Here is a 21273-nt window from a genome sequence, read left to right on the forward strand (position 1 = left end):
TGCTTTGAATTCTGATTTATTCATTTGAATTAAATCAAAATTAGCTCAACTAAAATAGGTTGTTGTGTGTGTGTAGGATGATGGATGTTGTGTGTGTGTATGGGGGGGGAAATGGTCACTGACCATGGGCTATCCACCAGTGTAAGACTCGGATCCTCTTACACTGATGTGCATTTTGCAGCAGAAGATGCCCTTGGAAGCCCATTGTTAATTGAAAGATCCTTGCAGTGTTTGCTGGAGCCTTTGCAGCTCACCAGAGGCTAGTGCTTCCTTCACTGAGTAAACCTGTAACTTGGACGAGCCTTCGCCTACTTGTTCCTCAGTAGAGGTTACTAAGATGGACCATCTTGATAAATGTCTGAGCATTTGACTGCTCATCAGCACCTACACACCAGTCTGTCTGGCTGATGGTTCCCAATTTTCCTGTTCCAGGGATTTTAGTCTTTCAGTTGAAGAGGAGGCCATCAGACTACATCCCAAAGAAAGCGAAGAAGCTTGTGGAAGGGAAGCCACTGAAGGGGAAGGAGAGAGCAGACAGCTCAGGCTACGGATCTGCTCTCCCCCCTGAGAAGCTGCCCTACTTAGTGGAGTTAAGCCCAGGTGAGGAAGCTGGTCATGCCAGAGAGTGTTAAAAATGGGCATTTTTAGCTTTGACTGTTTCTGCTTTTTAATGCATCTTATTAATGTGTCTTTGCTGTTGGCTGACTTAACATTTTCAGACTACTTATTTTTTAAAAAAGGAATCTTCTTAAAATGACTTTTATTTAAAATAACAAGCAAACTTAATATCATAAATATATAAAAATAAAGTTCATTTGGACAAAAATGAGTATTAAATAAAATTTAAAATAATGTGTACAGCATTTTAAGATAATTTGAAGCAGTCTATTTTCTTTTAAGAAATTTTTTTTCCCCAAATAACTTTAGTTAAATACTTACTCTGCTAAAAGTAGCAAATTGAAATTTACTCCTCCTAGGGCATATTTAGTATATATGTATGTGTGTGCATCCTGTTCTTCATAATGTGCGCACAGTGTTGAAAAGGAATATCTTTAAATGTAACAGGGCATTTAAGAAGCCCATCTGGATTTTTAAGTAGCAGACTAAGTTTATTTTCTTACTAGTCCTAAGAGTACCCTGCGTGGAGCATGTGCTTGAGCTAAAGCTATGGCGTGGTCGTCCCTTGGACAGAGCAGTGCACCCACGTTCCTAAAGCAATTCCACACAGACACATTCCTGTGTGGTGGATATTCTATAGGCACTCTATAGGAGGCATTTTGTTTATCATTCAGCCAAAATTATGGAATTTATTATTTAAAACAGGATTGTGTGACCTGTATTATTATGAAGATATTATTCCATCCTCCCCACCCCAAAGAAACCTCATTTAAATACAGCCCAATTAGTAATTATAGGAAAAAATGGCCTAAAAATGCATCTGTTGTGTAGAAAACATGTGGGTCTGTAGGCAGAAATTGTACTTTCTCTTCTTTGATTTTCCACCATTTAGTTTTATTTCCAAGGTTGTTTAGTTCCTTGGGCTGCTCCCTATAATCAGCAGAGACATGGTGTTTGTGGCCCAGCAGCCTTAGGAGTTAGCCAGGGTGCTGATGCCACCCTGGTTGGTGGCAGTGGGGCTGCGGGTAGCAGTGCACACTCGCTCATGCTCGAGGATGCCCAGGGAGTGCAGCAGTGCTGCTTTGCCTCAGCACTGTCGTGTGGACCCGTGTCCTGGGATCACTGCTCTGTCGTGCAGGAAAGCGCTGATTCTGTGTACCTGAGGGAGGACATGGTGACAGAGAGACAGCTATTTGTTTTTGAAATTACCATCTGTTCTTTAAAATATTTTCATTAAATGCTGGAAACTATTATTATTTTCTTTAAAACCAATTTTTTGAATGTTTAGACTTTAGAGAAGTTGATAAAGAGCAGCCAACAGAGATTTTCAAGTGAAGAGTGGGAAGCTGATTCTGGTGGCTAGCAGAGCCAGGCTGTGTTTGTCCCTCTTGTTTATTAAACACTTACTTATTGAACACTGGGCACCTTCTGGGCTATACAGGTGGAGCCCTGACCAAGCAGATCAAACCCAACCTCACATTCTAGTAGGAATTCCCATTTGAGCTGCTTATTTTATACTTTTAGTTTCTCAGATAATCAAATGTATAGATTTTTTTTTAGGGGTGGGAAGATGATGGGCCCTAGATGCATGGCATTTCTGTGCTACTTCCAGCAGATGCTGATTGGCAGGTCTTGGCACTCTGCTGCTTTCCTGCAGCATGCACTGAGCTCCTGCTGTGGGCAGAGCTGCGAGTGCAGCGGTGACTAAGACCATCCTGTCAGGGAGTCCCCATGCCAGGAAATAGCCACAGCTCTGTAATAGTGACCATCTCCAGCCTGCGCGGCCTCCACCTTCTGTGGCTGCCAGGGAGAACTTTCCTCTTTCTTTACAGGTGCCCGAGGACTGGAGCTAGTTGTGCTGTCCTGAGGGCCACAGGGTTGGTGGAAGGCCTGAATGCTAGGCCAGGTCTTTCCTGCACCAAAGGCTGTGTTCTTTCACTAGGTTATGAGGTGTTCCTAGGTTCTCAGATTGCTCAGTCTGCATGCTGAATGAAATTGATCTTTTTTCCATTCATAAGAAAAGAATATTTGTACATATTAATTTGTTATGAATGGAAAAGTACTGCATCTTGACTGGGCACACGGGCAACCAAGCACACAACCTCGGTGAGGTCCTGCTGGATGCAGAGGGAGGTTTTAATATGTGGTGTGAGCTTGCCCCAGCTGTGGGAGGGATGGGCAGGGCGCAGCTTTCTTTGTGTGGATCTGAATGTGCTCTTTAAGCAGGGCTGTCGGCCAGGCGGGGTGGCGACCTCTGTAGCTCACTCGCTGTTGCTGTCCTGCCACGTGGTGACTCACCTGCTGTCCTGTTTTTCCTAACAGTCTCACTGATTCTAGAACACTGACTGGGGCACTACTGTAGTCTTGTCTGCACAGCTCTGAAAGCTGAGGGTAAAGTGTACCTTTTCTTCCTTTGAGCCGAGTCTCACTGAAGTTCACCTCTGCGTCTCTTCTCCTCCTTCCCTCTTCTGCTGCTCTGCATGGTTTCTGTCCTGCTGATGCTGCCTTCACCTGGGTCCTGGTTGTGTCTCAGCCCCAGGGAGAAGGAGTCACTTTGCCTACTACAGCTGTCACACTTACGAAGGTAATGCTATGCTTCATACTACTTTTGTAACTGTGCACTAACAACCTCATGGCAAAATAACACTGATGACCTGCTGTTGCATGTCCAAGAAATGTAATGTACTGTCCTATTGTTCACGCCTGTGCAGCACCTGTGTCAGAACCCACTTGGTTGACTAGAAGCCTATTTTGCTGCTCTTGCTTTTCCAGGTTCGCCCTGGGGAGCAATTGTGGCTGGGCCCAGCTGGCTGCAGCATTGCTGTAGACAGAGAACAGAAGTGCCTTTAGGGGGGTCTGTAGGCTCTGTTCATGCCAGTCCATTGCCCCCTCACATTAAGGTGGAGCCTTCCACACCTGAAAATCCCACATGCAGATGGAAATTTACACCTGCCTCATGTAATGGGTCAAGGTTGGAACACAGCATATGTATATGAGGCACAAGGGAAGCCAATACTTCAACTGGGGCTCTATCTCCAGAATGTCATGTACATGCAAATGCCCCCAAATCTAAGCAATACAAAATCTGAAACTTCTGGTCCTGATGGTTTTGGACAAGGGACACTGTATCAGAGGCAGGTTTCTGGGAGGAGGACCACTCTGCTGAGTCACCTGCGTGCCAGGGTGTTTCAGGTCGACTGTAGCTGTCCACTGGGAGAAAGATGCTCCAGTTCTTGGGGCTGAAGTTAGCTGTCTGTAGAGGAAGGGGAGGATGTTGGGGTGTTTGTTGAGGGAGCAGTCTTACTGTCTGGCTTGGAGATGATCAGCTGCTGTTGGTCAGGAGCAGGACCTAAGGTGTCACAGAAGGGGCAGGAGGCACCCAGACCCTGCTGCCCTGCTCACTCTTCCTGCTCCCCTACCTTGGACCAAACACCACTTGCCCACTGGCCTTGGGCCCTACCAGGGTGTTCTGGGTCTGCACAGGTATCCTCTCTGATTTCTTGTGTAGCAATGTGGGGAGAAAGCAGAGCCTGGAGAAGCAGCTTGTGTTCTCCCTCCTTTCTCTTTCCAAATCCATGGGTATAGAAAGGCACACAGCAGCTCTGGACCAGCTTTTGGAGGTTGACATTTCAAAGGAATATTGGTGTGCATTTCTCTTGTCTCCCCCTAACAGATGTATCTTTTATGTTCTTACATATTTTTTTTTTTTTGATACCGGGAATTAAACACAGGGGCACTCGACCACTGAACCATATCCCCAGCCCTATTTTGTATTTTATTTAGAAACAGGGTCTCACTGAGTTGCTTAGTGCCTCACAGTTACTGAGGCTGGCTTTGAACTTGTGATTTTCCTATCTCAGCCTCCCAAGCACATGATTACAGTCATGTGCCACCATGCCCGGCATGTTCTTAACATTTTTAACTTTGAAATAATTGTTCTTGTTTCACCTGATTGCATGTTTGTCCCCTGTGCTTCCTTTCTGCTCTGTTGGCATAGTGTCTGTGCACCTGTGTTGACTGCATGACCTAGTATTAGTTGCTGTTCATGCACTGCCGATGGACAACTCCCTGTGTGGACACTCACTGAGTGCCAAGGGCCAGGTACAGCCTGGCCACTAAGGAGCCCAATGAGCAGGGAGATGAGTTGGTAGGAGTCTTCATAAAACATGGTGCATGGTTAAGAGGAAGAGGTGTGGTGCTCTGGACACAGAAGAGGCACGTGTCTTAGAACTGCCCAGGGCATTTAAAATGAACAAAATTCCAGGTGGTGAAGGGAAGTGCCCAGGTCCAGGAAAAGCCCCAGAGGTCTTTATGCCTTGCCTGGATCAGGACAGGTCAATGTCCAGATGGGTTAGTGTTGTAAAGTCACGTGCCGTTCTGTGCTTACCCACAAGTCATAGCTTTCTGAAACATTTCAGAAATAGAAAGCAGTTGTCATTAGAATGCTATTTTGTAGAGTCTAGTGTATTCATGGTGCCCTGTCTGTGAGAGTTCAGATTCACTTCAGCAGAGTTCAGCTGGCCAGAACTCCGCACGCTCACGCTGCAAGGACCTCCGACTTCTGAAGCCCTGAAGCTCACATTCCTGATCACAGGAATGAGATTGTAGGAGTTCTTCAGAGAGTCGTGAAACAGGTCAGGCAGACTCGCAAGCGCCTCTTGAGGAAACTGCTTGTTGTTTTTGCCACGGGATTGAAAAGTATGGTTGTGGTATGTACATTGGGGTCTGAGATGGTGTCTAATTCTTGGAGGTGTGCATTCTCACATGTGAACTCTGAAACCAGAGAAGTCTTCAGGGGATACCCTCTTGCACCAGCAGGGGTACAGTGGCTGAGGAGTGAGTGGATGTGCCTCACGTAAACAGGCCAGAGGCCTGACAGTACTGCCTACTCTCCTCCTCCACCTCCTCCCCTCCCCTGTCACGCTCATGGAAGTTACGAGTGCTAACAGTTCAGAGATGGTAAAGTGACAGAACCCAGACAGACCCAGTCTTCCTTCCTGCCCTTCACTCCAGCTCTGCTTAAGGAACTGAGCTCTTCACCAGCTCATCTTCTTCAGGGATGGTCGTCAGAGTCACTTGTTGGGAGTCTACACCTACACCTCACCCTGGGACTGTGCGCTAGGAGGTCCGGGTGTGCCGTGAAGGTGGCCGGTTTGCCCTGTGAAGGTCCTGGGCTGAAGGAAAGGCCTACGTGTCTTTAATGATCTTACTGTTGCTGATTCCCTTACCTCAGAATCCTAGCGAAGCCCCTGGCTGTGTGGTGGGGAGTATTTCCTCTTATGAGATGAGAGGGTGAGGTGAGTGGCAGTCTTCCCACTTCACAGTAAACAGAAGCTAGTGTGCTTCTCTCTTGGAAGTTTCTGCACTTGGTTTGTTGAGCTCTCTGATGCAAGTTGGAGAGGTCTTAAAAATTCTGAGAAGGCTGAGATGTAATGTCTTTTCCAAGGGAGTCCTTTGTTTCAAATAGCAAGAACATTAGACTTGGCACGCAGAGCTCTCTCCCTCTCTCTTCACAGATGGCTCTGACTCCAGAGACAAGCCAAAGCTTTACCGCCTTCAGCTGAGTGTGACTGAAGTTGGGACAGAAAGGTTGGACGACAACTCCATCCAGGTATGCAGTGGTGGTGCTGCAACTCTGGACCCCACACTCTGCGGTGGCTCCCACATGTCCTTAGCAACAAGCACAGGGGAGAGCCTGCCACAGAGCTCACTTGTGGGTGAAGGAAAACTGTAGACCTTACATCCACTCTGAATCAGTGAGTGAGATGTCGGCCTGCTGCCTTCCTCAAGGGCTGTGGACTTTCTCCACAAGATGGTGAAAGAGATAACTGTGGAAGCTCCTGCCAGTGGGTCTGATGCACAGTCGTGGCCTTCAGTGATCAGGGACTGGAGGTAATTCTTGGGAGCTTGAAACAGAACCTAGCACAGGATTTGTCACTTGTTTGAACTCCAGCAAATCACTCTCGATCTTCTTGATTTTCAGTTGTGAAAAGGTAGGGTTTTTAGTTTTACATTCCTTCATTCTTAGCACAGCAGTGAGACACAAAAGAGGGGAGTTTTAATCAAAACTATCTCTATATATTTGTCCATAAATTACCTAGTAAGTGTTTAAGAAACCATGTGATGCTGCTACCGCTGTCTTTTTTGTTCCCCAGGGCTGGGAGGGAACCCAGTCTTTGTGTGTGTTAGGCAGGTGCTGCCACTGAGTTACATCCCCAGGCTCAGTTGTGTGCTTCTTAATGCAGAGTTAAAATATTCCTTAAATCACGCTACTAGATGCTAAAAATGCCTTAGTGTTTTGGCAGTGTTGCATGATTTTATACTGTTGGTGTTGGGGAAAATGCACTTAAGAAAGCACCAAGAATCCAGAGCTCATTGGGTGACATTGATCATAGAAGGGGAACTCACAGTTTCAGTTTGTCTTTAAATCTGTGTGTGCTTGAACAAGCCTCTGGTTCCCTTGTGCTTCCAGCTCTTTGGCCCAGGAATCCAGCCTCATCACTGTGACCTCACCAACATGGATGGTGTGGTCACTGTGACACCTAGAAGTATGGATGCGGAGACTTACGTGGATGGCCAGCGCATCTCGGAGACCACCATGCTGCAGAGTGGCATGAAAGTGCAGTTTGGGGTGTCGCATGTGTTTAAGTTTGTGGACCCCAGCCAGGACCATGCTCTTGCCAAGAGATCTGTGGACGGAGGCCTGATGGGGAAGGGCCCAAGACATAAGCCTGGGTGAGCTGTGGGAACAGTGTGTTCTGACTGGGAGTCATCGGCTGAGGTGTAAATGGCTTGACTTTTTATTTTTTTATTATTTTAGTTTTGAAAAAAGTTAAAGCAGGATTTGTAATTTTGGTTCCTATTCTTATTAATTTGGGTTTGTTTTAGAGGGAAAAAGAGCATGACTTCATCTTGATACTGCAATTTCTAATGGATTTTGAATTGCTTATGTTTAATCTCTTTTTAAGCCATTACACCAGAACAATACTTGTTCTTTTGTAGAAGATGACAATATTCTATGTAATCGTCTTGTGTGACTGGGATTTTGAAATTTTCTAGGGAAGTGTTTTTTCTACAACTGGTAACAGAGCACACCCAGGTCTCTCAGGGAATTCAGAGCACATGAGCTCTACCTGGAGCTGCTCTGAGGACCTTCGGGTGGCCTGTTGCTGAAACCCTGGAAGGCGTTACTGCCTTTTCATAATGGTAATGTTGAAGCATACACGTTGAGCTTCTTTATTATCTGTATTGCAGATTAATAGGTATTGATCTTGGAAAAACAGCTGCAGTAGCTCTTCCCCTGTGCTATTTAAAGCATCTTGAAAAGTCCACTGAAGTGTGAGCTTTCCATCCAGCACAGACATAAACCAGACTTCTGACGGCTTCTCGACTCTGTTGCTCCCACAGTTTCCCCATGACAGCTCTGGTTATCCACCCAGAGCTTACACTTTGGGCCAGGTATTATTAGTTTAGACATTGATCTTTCTCCAAAACAAACACTAAATGGCTCATCACACACGTTTGTTTAGTCGGATCTGTTCCTAGCTCCACTTGAGCTGAGGTTTCAGCAAAAGGCCAAACCTCTAGGTTTCCAAAGAAAACTAGCAAGTGCCTTCTTAGGAAAACCCATTCCTTTCCACCACCTTCCTTCATCTTGAAACTGAATATGTCTGCATTCACCCTTCCATTGTGTCCGGGACCACTGGTGTTCAGATGTCCCCTCACCAGCCACCTCCCCAATTCCTGCTCCTGTCCTGAGTCTCACTTGTACTCTTCCTTAGCCTGGCTCTCCCTGGATGGGGTGAAGTGTGCCTGTGTGCAGACTGTCTTCCTCCTCCTCACTCCTGGATGGTGAGCTCCATCAAAGACCACACGCGAGCTGTGCTTTTTTTTTTTTTTTTTTTTTAATAATTTTTTAGTTGTCAATGGACCTTTTTATTGTCTTTATTTATATGCAGAGCTGAGAATCTAACTCAGGGCCTCACACATACTAGGCAAGCGCTCTGCTGCTGAGCCACAACCTCAGCCCAAGCTGTGCTTTTCTGGAGTGGCAGCCCCTGTCCACGGTTACTGCTCTTGTGTGCAGTTGCCCTTTGCTTCTGCACTGTGATCTGCTTCCATGTTCTTTTCTACTTCGCCCGTTTCTGCTGCTGCAGGTAATTGTGATTGAGGGAGGGACCCCTGTCCCATGTTGGTGGGCCCTTCGGTTTTGCTATTGTAGTTTTTCTGTTTTTGAGACGGTCAAGCTCCTTTTGAGTATTTGCCCTCTGACTCCTGCTTTGAAAGCCTGCGGTTGTTTTTTCTCACTATGTCTCTGGCCAGAATATAAGAATGTGGCTTAGGTTTCAATAAGAAGAATGTGATGTGAAATTTTGTTGTTATTACATATTTTTCTGGCAATGCTCATGAAAACTGTTGTGGTTCATGAATTAGAAAGAGCTCTTTTTGTAAACATTCACTTTGTTCTGCTGTCCAGTTGCCACACTCATTTCTGAGGTAATAGCCAAGCTCTTGGATACAGATGTCAGAGCCCATCTACAGGTCATTGTGGGTGTCTACCGGCAGGTGGCAAATTTTGGTACTGAGGGTCAGTCTGGCATGAGAAGGTCTTGGAATGATGCACTGATGCCTCACGTGTGCATCTTGTGTGTGTCTGTTGGAAGCCCAGGGGCTGCGCTCCTGTGTTTTCAGTGCTGAGGACAGGGAGATGGGACCCATCATGGCCATGCAGTAAGTCACTCTGGACTTTTTCAGATGCAAAACAGCATGGATGGCCCATGCTAACCTTGAAAGAGGTAGCTTTGGAGGAAGGACTAGAAAGCTTTGTGTGGTGCTGTGAATTGTTTACTGGACATTAATTATGAAGAGCAAGAAGGTGTGGTCATACTCATGTTCTGTCCTTAAGAGAGCACAGGAGGGTGACGTGTGTATGATGGGCAGCACAGAGGGCAAGCTGTGTGTCTCTCTGTCCCCATCAGACATCAATAGCAATAGTGCAACCGAATCTCATTCAAATCCCCTGAGGCCAGCAAAGCACTTCCATGTTTTTGTGACTATCTTGGTGACAGAAGATGATTAAGAAAAACTTGGTGATGTTTATAGAAAGCTGATAAGTGTTTAGCCTGCAGTAAAAGCTTTAACTTCTTTCAAAAGCTATTATTTAAAGCATTGTATTATTTTACATTACAATATAGTTTCATTTTCTTAGTGATGAGGTAGAGGAATTTATACCTTCTTTTCTAATTTGTAAAATTGTATATGCTACCACAATACTTATTTAATTCTGTAGATTGAGCTTAAATAAAAATTCCAAGTAGCATGGTGCTTTGAAATTATAGACCATATATTTTTCAAATATTAGAACAAAAGTGATTTCATTCTTTTTGATTCTGTATAGCAAGCAGTACAGGACGTTAGCCATTGATTCTAGGTGATTTTAGGATCTTTTTTCCCTTAGGTTGGAACCAATGGATCGATTCTCCCTTTCTTTGTGCCAAAGAATACAGATTTCCTCAGCCTTTTTTGCTCTGAAAAATGATATTTGTTTTATTCTGAGTTACTTTTTAATGATGTGTTTAGAAGTTTTGGTATTTTGAGATAGCATTACTGAAAGTTTCCAAGGTCTGTCTTACAGCTTAAGTGGTGATATCCATGTGCTTCACAACTCCTACCAGCCGTCTCTCAGCAGGAGGGCGGCTCTCAATCTTTCCCGCGGCTCACCTTTCCTGTAGCTGCATCCTCAGAGGGTCCTGGGCACCTCAGTCTGTGCACTTACTTCATTTATACATCATTTGCAGCCCAAATATGATGAAATATCCTCTTTGTTTATGTCAATTAATTCCTTGTTGTTAAAGTATAGATTTTAATACAATCCTGAGTGTTCAGTATATGCCAGGAAGAAAGTTCATAAATTTACTGTAATTTTTTAAAAATTTTTATATCCGCGTGCTCAAAATAAAGAATTTTCTTGATGATGTTTAGAACCGTGGGATATTTAACTAACTGTTCTTGCTTGCTGAATCATTGAGAAACTTTGCCCTGTCATTTGAAAATTAATTCCACGTTTCTTTTCATTTGGCCAGGACTGTTCAGGAAACAACCTTTGACTTGGGAGGAGATGTCCACAGTGGGACAGCATTGCCGACAAGCAGGGTAGGTGTTGGCATGCCTGTGACCTGAGAGGACGCCATGGGCAGACACTGGCCACACACTGGCCATGCATCCACAGCACTCCCCTGTAAAGACAGACCACAGCGGTCCTACCCATGGGTCTTCCTGCTCTGCTGTGAGTTCAGAGTGATGCATGGAAGAAGTCAGAGGACTGCTATTTTTTCCCACGCAGGGATGTTGTGCTTTCTTTCCCACATGTTGCACACTTCCCAAGACTCCTCCTGTGTGTCCTGTCAGGTGCCCACGGGCCTGCAGGTGGTGCCCTGCTCTTGTTATTCCTATTGCTTGACCTCTCAGACGTGGCCCTTCCACAGTTATCCTTAGTTCTTGTGCAGTGTGTCCCTTTCCTCGTTTGATCACAAGCTACACCAAAGCTCAGTGGCTGCCACAGTAGGCGTTTTCTTTGCTTGCAATTGTACGGTCTTGTTGGAACTACTGGGGCAGTTGGTTTACTGGTCTTGTAGTGGCAGGGTGGCTCACAGAACTTGGTACTTCCAGACCTTTCTAAGGGGTAGGCCCAGGGTGGCACAGTGTCATGCCTCTGCCTTGTACTGGTTGAAGCAGACCACAGGCTCATCCTGGTTCTAGGGGAGGAGCACCACAGAGGGTGTTGCTCATTGGTGGCCATGAAGCAGCAAGGGCCTGGGAGTACTCTCCCACATCAGAGCATGTCACAGGATCTCCTGGTTTTAGGGACCTTTGCTGCGTCCCCCCCAGCTGTCCACCCCGTTTTCCTGTTTCAATTCACACTGCAGTTTCTTGAGAACAGTCGTGTATAATGGCTGTCTCCACTGCTGACTCCACACTCTAACGTGCTCCTGCTGGCTCCTGTACTGCCAGGTGCAGCCTGGCTTTCTGCATCATGCTTCCTGGCAGTGTGCAGTTGTGCCCACTCCTGGAAGTGCTTGCTTTTGATTTCCAGGGTGTCCTCTCCCGAGCATTCCCTGCTGCCTGGTGATCACTGCTTGGGCTGACTGCTGGCTTCCAGGGTGTCTGCTCCCTACCCTTCCCTGCTGCCTGGTAGTCCCTACTCAGGCTGACTATTGGCTTCCAGGCTATTCTTTTCTGACCCTTCCTCGCTGCCTGGTAGTCCCTACTCAGGCTGATTGCTGGTTGGTCCTTTTTCCTTGAAGGCTTGTCTTCTGAAGTTGGGAGGGTCGGGCCCAACCCTCAGCCTAGGCCCCTACTCTTCTATTTACGCACGTCTCTTGTTGAATTGCCCTGTTGCCTAAGGTTACACCATCTGACATTCATTGTCCCCTAATGTGTGCCTAGGGTCTGACCTTTTCAGACTTTGGTCTCCAGAGGCTTGCTTGGCATCTCCATGTGGGTGTCTGAACATACTTCACACTTAACATAGCTAATGCAAGACTAGATCTTTTTCAAACTTACTTCTCCTCCTGATCCTTCTCCACCTTAGTAAGTAATGTCATCATCCATATGACATTGCCCAACACAAACCTGATGGAAGTTGCCCTTGATTCTTTTCCTTCATTCAGCCTCTGATGAGGACAGGCACGTTGTGTACATCTGCCTCAGAAGACTCTGGAACAGCTTTGGCATCACGGGTGCTGGGTTCCACCTGTCTCCCGTCCTCCTGTTTTAAAAGTGTGCATGCAATGGTGCTGGTGCACTGCTTTAAGCCTCCATCACAGCCCTGCCTGGCTTCATCTTTCCTCCTAATCTGCTTCTGCTCTGCTGCTACTCGGTCCCACTGGCCTGCTCCTGCATGAGGTTGTCTCTCCCATCAGAAGGGGTTGAGAGCTCTGGACGCCGGGTTCTTGCTCCACAGGCCATTTTTGTGCTTCCCGTACCTGGAAAAGTGCCCGGCACTTCACAGCATTTACCTCATGCAGAAATGAGTAAGTGCTCTTGGAGCCAAGCAGAGCCCTTACTCATAAGCAGCTGTAGTTGACAAGGCAGCCTTGATAGGTGGAGAGAAGAGAGAATGAAGACTGTTCATCCAGTGTGTGCTGCTGGCCCGCTTCTGAGCTGTGTACACGTGTTCATCGACACAGTTCAGCACAAATGGGCAGGTTTCTTTTCCATACCTTTGTGTCCTGCTTCCTTCAGCTGTCATTCTGTGAGCATGTTCTTGTGTTTTTAAAAGTTAAGTAAAACAGACTCATGTGGATGTAAATATGCTGGGATTTATTTACCCATCGCCTTGTTACTAGCATTTGTAACAGATTTTTGTCATCCAAACAGTATTGTCAGTGACTGGCCAGGGAATTGGAGTCTCCGAGTGTGTCTCCTGAAGTGATTATTGTGCACAGAAATGTGTATCCATGGCATAGCTGTCACAGCACTCTTTATGTGATTAGCCCTAGCAATGTCATAAAGCATTAATGACTTTGTGAACTATGATGAATAGATAACAAAATATTGTAGAGCCATTATAATTCTGTAATATAAAATAGTGATGTAAGGTATTTACAGTATATGAAGAGTATTGCAAAAATGGGTTATATAATCCCATTTATGGAAAATATGAAAAACTGAAAAAATACATACTCAATTTTAATCTGTGGGTAGTAAGATAAGGACAGTCTTCATTTACTTCTCACCTACATTCAGTTTCTATAGTAGATGATTTCTTGGATGAATTTTTGCTCTAAATAATTTATCATATTAATTTTTTTGAATGTGTTTTGATGGTTTTCTCTTCTTTTTTGTGTGCCTTGCAAATGGTTAGGAATGTCTACTGTTTACAAGTACTTAACTATGTCTATATTGGACCACCACGTATTTTTGCTTTGTAATGATTAGAAATCAGCTTCTGTGCTAAATTCACTAGGTTTTGAGCTGTAAAGTAAGCAGACCTTCTACATCTGATCGTAAGACTGATAAATAAACAAAAGACCCACAGCTCTTGCTGTATACACAGCTCGCAGTTCTCTTCTGTTTGCTAGCTCACTCCCAGCTCTTGAAAACAGAAGTGTCATGTTGTTCTCAGTGCCAAGTGCTTTGGGCATGCTGCTGTGGACTGGCTGCTAGGAGCTGACCGGGCTTTGCCGCTCCTTTCCCGCAAGGCAGTCCTGAATCTGATGTCCGCCTAGAGTGCTGAGTGCAAGATGCAGAGCCTGGTTTGCATGCATACTGACACACTGTGCTTCCCCTGGCACAGAGCACCACCAGACTGGACAGCGACAGGGTGTCCTCCACCTCCAGCACGGCTGAACGAGGGATGGTGAAGCCTATGATCCGCGTGGATCAGCAGCAGGACTACCGCAGGCAGGAGAGCAGGTAGGGACTATTGTATGTACCCTCTAGGAGGGAAAGCATTCCTAGAGGGCTTGGAGGCAAGAGATACCAAACTATGTATAACTGCATTTTAGAATGACATTTTAAGAATGCTTTCAATTATATTTTTAAGGTATTTCCTTTCTGTGTTATTGAATTTTAAAAAAAAATTACCTGGTTAGTAATTGTGTCCCTCATACGCTGTAGCATTACTGAGTTGATGCAAGCTGCACCTTGAGTAATAAGGTAGCTCTTCCAGATGGCCTGCTCTGTGACAATGTGTAGAGGAAGAAGTTTTTACAGGACCTTAATATTGATAATTCTTTTATTTAGAGGAAACCAGTCATTTCACCTATTTCTAGAAGAAATCTTTAATGTTTAGAAAGATACAAAGCCAAACTGACTTTGAAGAGAATCTTGAAGCATGTCAGAGGGTCATGTGTGGCCCCTGTTTCTGATGTGGCAGACAGGTGGAGGATAAATGATTTTTCCCCATGGCTTTGTTTTTAACTGGTCTTTAGGGTAGAGAACTTCTGCTTTCTGTTTCTTTTTCTTAGGATTTTTAATGTCTCACCTTAATAAGTTGAAATTCTGTGTCCTTGTGACTTCCAGAACAGTTTACGTGTTAAACAGTAATACCAGAGCTTGTGTTGTCCAGTACCTGTTCTGAAATGTTGATGGGATCCTGTCTTGTAGAGCAGGGAGCTGCGGGTGCTCTGCCAGCCTGGAGGAAGCCAGCTGACTGTTCCCTGTCAGCCCTGTAGTAGCGGAGGCAGTTGGTGGGGAAGCAGTTGTTCAGTTTCCCATCTTCCAGCAGAGGTCACTGTGCGTTGCAAGACTTCAGTGTCCTCCGTCTGAGTGATTACATATAATATTTTAAATGTGTTTATTAAAGTGTCTCGGATTTCATGACTGCACCAATTAAATAAGTGTTACTTGTTCCAAAGCTATGTGGTGTGAAGAGAGCGAGAATAGGGTGGGAATGGAAAGAAAGGCTCATCTGCTTTCATCTTGTCTTAATATCCACAAAGCAACATGTTTACAGTTCAAACAAAACCTTGAGTCTTTGCAAACTAATGTTACCATGCAAAATATTTAGTTAAAATGTGTTCTTATGAAAAATAAATTTCTGACATACAATTAACCATCATATGGGTATTTTGATACCATATTGACATAGCACCCGTATTTATTAATGTTACACATCCTGAGCAGTCTTTCCCTCCCCAAGTGGATTCATGTCCTCACTCAAACATCCGTAAGTTGAAAACTATGACACATGTTTCTCATTCCTTTACCTATACACAACGTTTTAGTTTAAAAAATCCTTTTGTCACAATTTGTTTTTCTAATCACAGTTTAACCTTACTTTTACCAGATTTGTTAAAATTATGAAATAAATAATTGGTAAGGTTTATCCAGGTTCGTTTTGTGGGATATTAAAGACAAAATCCATTAAGTAACTGTCTATCTGCAGTTTAGGTGTCTGTAAATTCAGCAGTGTAAGAGAGAGGTATAGTAAAATCATTGAGAATTTAAATTATATTCTGCTTATAAGAGCATCTTTGTTTTTCTAAATTATTGAGTTAAATCCAAATGATCAAATCATAAGCTAGAAAATAAACTTTAAAGAGCACAATTTGATGAGAAGGGGATTTACCCTTAGGAGTGTAATAACGTATGCTAACACACATGATATTCCTGTTCTCCTTGCTTACCTGGTGCTGGGGGACGGGGAGGGTGGAGGGAGGAGATTGAGAACCCAGCCCAGGCTTCTTTTTTTTCTGGCTCTCTGTTTATTCATTCAGTGAACACACCTGTGATTCTAAATGCTTGCTTCAGCAGCTCGCCACCAGCTGTCAGTCCCCACTGAAGTGTTGCTGCTGGCAGGCAGTCACCCAGGGTCTGCTAAGTAGCTCAGTTTCAGATGACCAACAGCTGCGCTGGCTTTCCATCTCACAGATACATGGTTTATTTGAGTTTGAGCTAACTTCAGGTTGATTGAAGTCAGTATTTAACTCAATGGATATTTTCCTTGCAATATAAATCACTAATCCACACAACTCAATTTTTCTTTTGTATGCACAAAGGGTAGGACACATGTTCTTTGGCTTCTGCTGTCAATTTTCTTGATTTCTCAAAGACGGGATATTTGAAAGTTCTTATTGTCTGTTAAAATTCACTAAATGATAAAGATTTTGAAATGTTATGGAAGCTAATCACTCATCTGTGTGTGTGTGTGTCTAGCTTTTGGTAAATATTACATATAAAGTATAGCTAGTAGCAAACTAAAGAATACTAACTTCACGGTCCTAATTACATATCTAAGAGAAAGAATATTTAAGTTAAGCATTATCCAATGGGGAAAGCAGGAGATTTAAATTGGAGTTGTGATTGTTTCCCATACATGTTTTAGAAAGTCTGTGTTTAGCAGTGGCTTTCAAATGTGTTTTGACTGTTATCACAACCCAAGGTCATCTGATGCATCACCATTGGGTGGTGACCCACTGTTGGAAGAACTCTTACAGCAATAGAAATGTCCTTAAACTTTTGAAATAACTTGATCCTGAAAACCTGGAAATAGGTAAACATTAGCACAATGCTGGTTCTTAGAAATGCTCCAAACTCTAGTATTTTCTTTATTTTTTTTTAATTAGTTCCATATTTATGTAGTGTCAAGCCAACTGATGCTAAAGTACCTTAAGAAGACAGGAGTAAGTAGATGCCTGTTTGAGGCTGTGGTACTGAGTGGCTAGGAAAACCCTAAAAGTCTTCTTCTCTGGTACCCATCAATGTAGTTTTTTTGTGGGGGGCAGGGGAGGGTACCAAGGATTGAATTCAGGGGCACTCGACCACCAAGCCACATCCCCAGCCCTATTTTGTGTTTTATTTAGAGACAGGGTCTCGCTGAGTTGCTCAGCACCTCGCTTTTGCTGAAGCTGGCTTTGAACTCGTGATCCTCCTGCCTTAGCCTCCTGAGCCACTGGGAATACAGGCATGCGCTGCCACACCCAGCCTTGGTGCCCATTAATAGAGAAGGACAAATGATGTCCCACTTCTAGGAAGTGCTGGACTTGAGTTCCAGCTCGCCCTGGCTCAGCTTCTCTGGGTGTCTCTTGTGTCTTTTCACTGTCACCTGAGCCATAGTGTAGCATGTGCAGGACACCTGATCCCTGTCCCAGACAGGAGTGCTTATTGGCAATACAGGATCGTGTATTAGAGCTGCTCGGGCATGGTAGTCTGTACTCAGAAGAGCTGGTGTTCTGTGGGAGGGGTGCTGAAAAGATCGTTCCCCATCTGTTTGCCTCAGTGTCTGAATGGATCACCTATGAGGCAAGGGCTAACTGTTTTTTATTTCCCATTTGAAAGTCATGTGAGACTTAAAGTAGTTGTTGAGGTCCACGCAGGCGGCCAGTGGTGTTGGTAGATGTGTGACCACATTTTAACTTCCCTTCTTAGAACTCAGGATGCTGCTGGGCCAGAACTGATGCTGCCTGCCAGCATCGAATTCAGGGAAAGTGGTGAGTATTTTCAGATTCTGCTGTTAGTGCATTATTTCTTGTTTGTTTTTTTCCCATATGACTTTTACGTTCTTGTTTTCTATCTTATAATCTTTTTACAGCTGAAGACTCCTTTTTATCTGCCATTATCAATTACACGAATAGCTCTACAGTACATTTTAAGTTGTCCCCCACTTATGTGCTGTACATGGCGTGTCGGCACGTACTGTCCAGCCAGCACAGGCCCGATGTCAGTCCCACGGAGCGCACGCACAAGGTCATCGCTGTGGTCAACAAGATGGTGAGCATGATGGAAGGGGTCATTCAGGTGAGTGCGGCAGGAGGCCTGCCAATTGTGGAGTTGGCACTCGGCCAGGGAAGGCAGGTCCTTTAGCACTTCCGGCCTGCTGCATGTTTGACTGTCCCAAGGCTGCTCTTTCTAAATAAGTTATAGTAAGAACGTAGAAAACGTGTACCTTAAGATGTTCAGAGGAAATGTAGACCTTTATCTCTTTCTTCCCTATGTACTTTAGAATAAATGAAGATGAAACTGTGTGTGATGACACACTGATCATGGGAAAGACCTCGCAATTGCCACAGTGGTTGTGAGCAAGTGTTGCGACTATTGTGCATTTTTGTAGCATTTTCCTTAAATGATTATTGAAGTGTAATTTACATGTTAAAAAACAGCTGCCTTTTTTGATCTGAACAGGTCAGTAGCATTTAGTGCATTCACAGTGTTGTGTAACCCCCCTGTCCTAAACACTCTATCACCGGCTCCTGCCTGCTGCTCCTGGTAGCCACCGCCTTAGTGTGCCATGGGCAGGCCGGCACTGCTCCCTGGGTGTGTCCACTGTGCTTTTATGGGAGTGGTCTGTTTCTGACCACATGCATAGAAGAGTGCTGGGCATCAGAACAGATTTCTCACTGAGAATGAAATTCTTTCATGAACCTATCTTGAAAGTCTCAGGACAGGAGGATGCATTCTGTTGGTGGAATGGCTTGGTTCCTCTAACTATTCTCTATCTATGGTTGATTAAATTGGGATAGCAGATATTTATTTGAAGATTCAATCTTTAAGGACCTTAGCAGTAGATTCACAGGTTTCAAGTTTCTTACTCAGGAATAAAACACTAGTAATATGATGTTAAATGATATGGGTAGATGGTTTGGTTGTTTTCCTCCTAGCAAGACCATTTGGGGGAAACCAAGATTACCTTTTAATTCCCTCAGAATTGTTTTTAAAAGCCAAAAATTTTAAGAAAATGTTTCCTTCGCATGCATGATGTAAATTTGGTGGGGTTATGATTCTCTTAAGCTAAGAAATAGATAAAAAGAAAGGACATTTTATTTGGATACCTTTTTGTGACTCTAGTATCATCATTTATAGGCAAGCATGAGTTTCCTTTTCAGTTGAGGCACTGGCTGTCTCCCTTCATGTTTGAACTTGAAAAGCACACCTCGGAGTGAAGCCAGCCACAGACTGCCCTTAGTAGATGTGTCCTTGCCAGTGTCCACTAGTCAGGGCAGTCACTGCTGTTAGGACAGGGCTTTTAAGCTTCAAATTAGTGGACTATGGCAATGAATAATTTAAATTCTGCTTCCAAAATCCCATTTATTTCCCTTAGCATAGGTACAGTGTAAGTTCTTCAAGCAGTTTTAAATTCTCAGCTTTTGCTTTGATGTTTGTACTAGTCTTTGCTGTCTCTCTCATTTCTACTAGTTAATTCTGGAATGGACACTCAGTGTCATTGAAAGATGTTTAGAAGTCCTTCCTTTGCCTATCTTTTAAAGAGATCAGTATGTTTGTGTGTGTTTTATTGTGACATCATCTTTATAGATAAATGATAAAATTCATTTAGTTACTGTGCCAATTTTAAGAACATGAAACTAATCCTTTATGTCATATACTTCCAAAGCTGCTTCAGAATCATAAATGAAATGTAATTGGGAATAACATAACTGAATGTTGTACCTTCATGTCGTACCTTCATGTTAGTGTTTTGATTTTTTTTTTTTTTAAACTGTCATGATTGTTTACACGTTTCTTTCTCTTGTTCTGCTGATTTCCCCGTCTGTTTTTCGCCAGGAGGTAGACCAGGTTGATCAGGTAGGAAACACTGCTGGGAGCTGCTCCTAGCTGCGTTGGCTTAGCTGAGTTTCTCATGCTGCTTCCATGTCCAGTATGACACTACAGCACCTGGACTGAAAGTTCATAACCCTCATCCAGCAACTGAACACGCAGTACTAAAACCCTTTTGACTGTGCAACTTTTATCAGCATTTCATAATTTCTGCTTAATGCACTTCAGTGTGGATATGAGATGACCAGAGTTCTGTTTCTTCTCCTTATTATTTGTCTTTGGTTCCTATTCTTTGACTCTCATCTGAGGTTGCCTGGCCTGCACATGTGGTCGGGAGAGGATGCGATAGATCAGTACTGGATACTGAGTCACATGGTGTCCGTGCCAGTGACTACAAGTATCAGGGTGGCTGTGGGTAACCGTGGATACATCTGTGTATACTGCACAGATTACCAGATAATGCACAATCTACAATTTGGTGTTTTATTACTTGATATCTGCATTTCTCCACTGATTGCATAAATCGAAGCTAATTAGACCCTGGTCTGTATACATGGGTCCTAGGAAGCAATTGCAGTGGCTGTTGCTTCCCATTGTCCACATCCAAATTCCTCTGCAAGTATCTGGTATCTGTGGTCAATTCCTGGGTGAAAATGGAAGGTACTGGTCTGTCTTTGCAGCTTTTCGGAGCATTCCTGTCTGTTGCTGTCACTGTGGTTTGTGCCACATAGCTGATGGAAATATGTTCTGCCCGCAGAAGCAGAAGAACATCGCAGGGGCACTTGCCTTCTGGATGGCCAATGCATCTGAGCTGCTCAACTTCATCAAGCAGGACCGAGACCTTAGTCGGATCACGCTCGATGCCCAGGACGTTCTAGCACACCTGGTTCAGATGGCATTTAAGTAAGGAGCACATTTTTGAGGATGATACCATTCTGTGAAGAATTGAATCCTATCTTTTCTTGTTCAGTTTCCAAAGCGAGTATTGGTGTTTTATTTACCTTAAGTGAAGATGGTGCTAAGGAGCATAAGCCAGAGGTGTTGGTTAAGAGTCTTGGATTCAGTGAGCTCTGCTTCAGGAATCCTGAGAGTAGTGACACTCTTGGTTTTGCGAATGGAAAATGTTTCTAAAAGAGTACAGGTTGTTTCCCCTGTGGTAGCATGTCTGGCCGTGCCGAAGCATCGTGCTGAGATGATTGAGCTTGTCTAATGCTTTCAGATACCTGGTCCACTGTCTTCAGTCAGAACTGAATAACTACATGCCCGCCTTTCTGGATGATCCTGAAGAGAACAGTCTGCAAAGACCAAAAATAGGTTAGGCTCTCCCGTGATCCCTCCCTTTTTTCCCTTCACATTTAGCTCTACCTTCATGCTTAAAATATGTAAGTGTGTGTTTTTGAGTAAATGAGATGTCTTATTGAATTTGGCAGTCTTTAAATAATAACTCCTAACCACCGTCTGTTTTGTTTATGAATGTCCCTTTTGGGTATGTCATACTAGCCATACTTTCTAAGTTTTCTGAGTGAACCTGTTGGCTAAAGAGTGATTAGTTAATAATAATATGTAGTTTAAGACCATGCCACTGTTTCCTATTTGAAAGAGATTGGTATTTTAAAGTGAGTCAACACAGTTACTTCCATAGCTGCCATATCCAGGTTT

General features: G+C 44.1%; 1 protein-coding gene across 9 annotated transcripts in view; it reads left to right on the forward strand.

The window, feature by feature from the left end:
• Positions 1 to 21273, forward strand: part of Afdn (afadin, adherens junction formation factor) — a 126167-nt gene that overhangs the window by 59415 nt on the left and 45479 nt on the right. For 5 of the 9 annotated variants that reach the window (XM_071612852.1, XM_027939495.2, XM_071612854.1 and 2 more), the window contains exons 8-16: positions 433 to 600; positions 6135 to 6229; positions 7091 to 7353; positions 10701 to 10770; positions 13916 to 14034; positions 17491 to 17552; positions 17654 to 17859; positions 20372 to 20517; positions 20834 to 20928. In XM_071612852.1, the coding sequence (XP_071468953.1) occupies positions 433 to 600; positions 6135 to 6229; positions 7091 to 7353; positions 10701 to 10770; positions 13916 to 14034; positions 17491 to 17552; positions 17654 to 17859; positions 20372 to 20517; positions 20834 to 20928 (1224 nt within the window). Of the gene's footprint in view, positions 1 to 432; positions 601 to 6134; positions 6230 to 7090; positions 7354 to 10700; positions 10771 to 13915; positions 14035 to 17490; positions 17553 to 17653; positions 17860 to 19620; positions 19642 to 20371; positions 20518 to 20833; positions 20929 to 21273 lie in introns of all 9 variants that reach the window. The other 4 variants (XM_071612848.1, XM_071612851.1, XM_071612850.1 and 1 more) reach the window with 1 other exon arrangement.

This window comes from Marmota flaviventris, chromosome 6, assembly GCF_047511675.1.
Source record: "Marmota flaviventris isolate mMarFla1 chromosome 6, mMarFla1.hap1, whole genome shotgun sequence".
Taxonomy (NCBI): Eukaryota; Metazoa; Chordata; class Mammalia; order Rodentia; family Sciuridae; genus Marmota; species Marmota flaviventris.